The sequence below is a fragment of the Nestor notabilis genome, unplaced genomic scaffold, assembly GCF_000696875.1.
Source record: "Nestor notabilis isolate BGI_N333 unplaced genomic scaffold, ASM69687v1 scaffold794, whole genome shotgun sequence".
Taxonomy (NCBI): Eukaryota; Metazoa; Chordata; class Aves; order Psittaciformes; family Psittacidae; genus Nestor; species Nestor notabilis.
This window is the reverse complement of record NW_009924104.1, coordinates 12546-15781: the sequence shown is the minus strand read 5'-3', so window position 1 is coordinate 15781 and position 3236 is coordinate 12546. Positions and strand designations below refer to the sequence as shown.

Below are 3236 nucleotides of genomic sequence, written 5' to 3'. Positions count from 1 at the left end.
GGAATGCTGCCCACTTTTTCTACTTAATCCTTATTAAGAAGAAGATGCTGAGCAGAAATTTAGGTCTGTCTTATTAAGGTAAAAAGATATTTTAATACTTTCTATTCCTGTCTTAAGCTTGGGTCTGTTGTTGCATCAACTGAGTGTATCTACAAGGGAATAAAAGTATGTGTGTCTGATGGGTCTTGTGGATTAATATGTGAGGAACATCAGAAACTGCATCAAAAAGTACAGCTTTAGACTAGGTATGAGCTGTTTAAACAGACCAGCACATCTAGTCTGTGCTTCAGCTTAAGGATTCGGAGTATCCACACTGCTGGGTCACTAAACTCTGTTGTTTCTGAGGTGTAAGATGCAGGGGTGTCAGAAAGATTATCACTCCATGACCATCATAAGCACACACATGTGGTGGGAATGCCAAGATAATTTAGTATCTTGATGGCTAAAGTGATTTGGGAATGCAAAAGTGATTTGGGAATTCAAAAGCACAAGCCTGGGCATGGTGGAAACTCATCTTTGGAGACCCAAGCTAACCATGTCCATCGTGATCTGATTTATTCCCACCTTTCCTCATGCAATCAATTTGTTCCCTCCTGAAGGTGCTGAATGTGCCTTAAAGCTTAAGAAATCAATCCTCAATATTGACCCAAACAAGTTTATGGGATCCAAACCCCACCAAACCCTCTGTGATCCAGCTGCAACTCACACGCAGAGGGCACTTCCCGGGCACTACTCACCATTGCCGTAAGCCCAGTCGTCGTTCATGCGGTGCCGCACCTTCTGGTAGATGGCTGACATGGTTTTCATGTTGCTCTTCCTCCACTGGCGGCCCAGGTATTTGGTCTGGATTTTCAACAGCTTGAGGACATAGAGCTGCATCATGGCCTGCTTCACCTTCAGAGCTCGCTTCAGTATTGGGGCTGACTTAAAGACTACCAGCATCTGTCAAGAAATCAACACAGATTAATGCAACGTGTTCAAGAAAGCCAGGAGAGCACTGTCTGTGTGGCTCTGAGCATGAGCACCTGGGACACATACGGTCCAAACCCCAAGCAGGCAGAGCAGGAGTATTCAACATGCTCGGAGGGCTGGAGCAGCTCTGCTCTGGAGCCAGGCTGAGAGAGCTGGGCTCGGGCAGCTGGAGAAGAGAAGGCTCCTGAAGGGGACACCTTAGAGCAGCTCCAGTGCCTAAAGGGGCTCCAGGAGACCTGGAGAGGGGCTTTGGACAAGGGCCTGTAGGGACAGGACAAGGGGAATGGCTTGAACCTGCCAGAGGGGAGGCTGAGATGAGCTCTTGGGCAGAAGCTGTTCCCTGTGAGGGTGCTGAGGCGCTGGCACAGGGTGCCCAGAGAAGCTGTGGCTGCCCCATCCCTGGCAGTGTTCAAGGCCAGGTTGGACACAGGGGCTTGGAGCAACCTGCTCTAGTGGAAGGTGTCCCTGCCCGGGGCAGGGCTTGGAGCTGGAGGAGCTTTAAGGTCCCTTCCAAACCAGTCTATGGTTCTGTGAACATAACCAACACTTGCTGCCTGGGGCTTGAGGGTCATAGAAAAAACTATTATTTGCAGATAAAAAACTATTGCTGCATTTACAGCTCAATCTGTGACAAAAAGTGAGCACAATATAAAGCAGCAGAAACTCCAGCACTGCCAGAACAAGCTCTCAGCACGGAGGCTGGGCTGAAGCCCGCAGTGTAGAGCCAGGGACACGCTAGAGGTGCACCACTGGCAGCACACAGCAGGTCTCAGGAGGACGGGACATCACCTCACCATTGTCCTCGAGTGCTTCCACTTGGTCAGCTTGTTGAGGATCCTCAGCAAGTTAATGCAGGAGAATAAGTTTCTCCAGCAGAACTGGTTGTTGTCTCCAGCTTCCTGCAAGAGGAGAAGGAAAAGCTTAACCCAACCCTCGTGCAGCATCCAACAGCACCACCAAAGAGATGCCTTTGTGCGGAAAGTCTTCCTTTTTACTACCTGCACAAGTCTTATTTCTGCTGGAGACGAGCAGAGGAGCTGCCTCCTCGCTTGGGTTCTCATCAGGCTGCTGACAAGCCAACAGATTCCAGGGAAAACCATTCTGAAAGGCTTGGATATAATCAGCATTTTAATTTGCATTTTGATTTGGAGTCAGAGCTCAGATAAATCACATTATTCCAGCACGGGGGATCTCTATTGTGGTACATTTGGATTCCTTGTTTACAGCCAGAGGGCACATTACAGTGCTCACCACTGCTTAGAGGGCAGGTCTGGTCAATTATAGAGGATCAATTCATGAATTACCACATACTTAGAGGACATATTACAGCCAAAAAGAAGGAACCCACATAACACGCAGGGTGACACAGCAGCGTCTGCATCAGAACAAGGCTTTTCAGTAACAACGATCCCCTCCAGCTTGAGGGCAGCTGATAGATTGCTTTAAATATTAGCTTAATAGAAGCACCCCAGGCTCCAGCTTGCACAAACAGTGCCTGTGAGCAGTAAAGCCACCACTGCAGTAACTCACTTCATGTCTGAACAGCACTGAGCACAGCACAAGTGTCCCACAGATAACCCCTCTGGGGATGAGAGTGGAAGCAAGTTACAGCAAGCTACAGCCCTGAACAACTCACGGCAAACTCTGCATGATCCATGTTCTGGGATCTTCGGGAGCAGCGTGGGGCTGACCCCAGGGAGCCCCTTCTGCCAGTGTCAAACCCAGCTTTGAAACGTGACTCAGCCAAGAGAACCCCACCAGCCTTTGTTCGGAAGGGCAAGCACCAAACCATCACCTCAGTGAGGTGCTAAAATGCTTTTGTACGTATCATTTCTAGAGCAAACTGAGCCAGAAGCAATTCCTCGTTCCTTGAATGCTGGGATTTGGTAAAACCCACTCTGAGCAAACACACTTTTCTGCCAGCAGAGGCTATGCTGTGCTGGAGGCTCCTGTGCACAGGAGTGGGGATGTCACCCGGGTGTCACCGCGGTGTTCGTGGATGCTGAGTGAAGCTCTGGGGGTGCAGCTCAGCAGCAGTGTCTGCGCAGTTTCGTGTCGGTGCCCAGTCCTAATCTGCTCCCTCTGTGTTGGAAGGGACCTTAAAGGTCCTCCAGCTCCAGCCCCTGCCCCGGGCAGGGACACCTTCCACTAGAGCAGGTTGCTCCAAGCCCCTGTGTCCAACCTGGCCTTGAACACTGCCAGGGATGGGGCAGCCACAGCTTCTCTGGGCACCCTGTGCCAGCGCCTCAGCACCCTCACAGGGA

At 50.5% G+C, this 3236-nt stretch overlaps 1 protein-coding gene across 1 annotated transcript in view; it reads right to left on the bottom strand.

Annotated features, from left to right (window-relative positions):
• LOC104404113 (striatin-interacting protein 2-like) overlaps window positions 1-3236 on the bottom strand; it is a gene marked incomplete at its 5' end in the record, with an annotated part of 18028 nt that overhangs the window by 2295 nt on the left and 12497 nt on the right. Inside the window, 2 exons of the mRNA XM_010012462.1 lie at window positions 738-942; window positions 1767-1871. Coding sequence (XP_010010764.1) covers window positions 738-942; window positions 1767-1871 — 310 coding nt within the window. The remainder of the gene's footprint in view (window positions 1-737; window positions 943-1766; window positions 1872-3236) is intronic.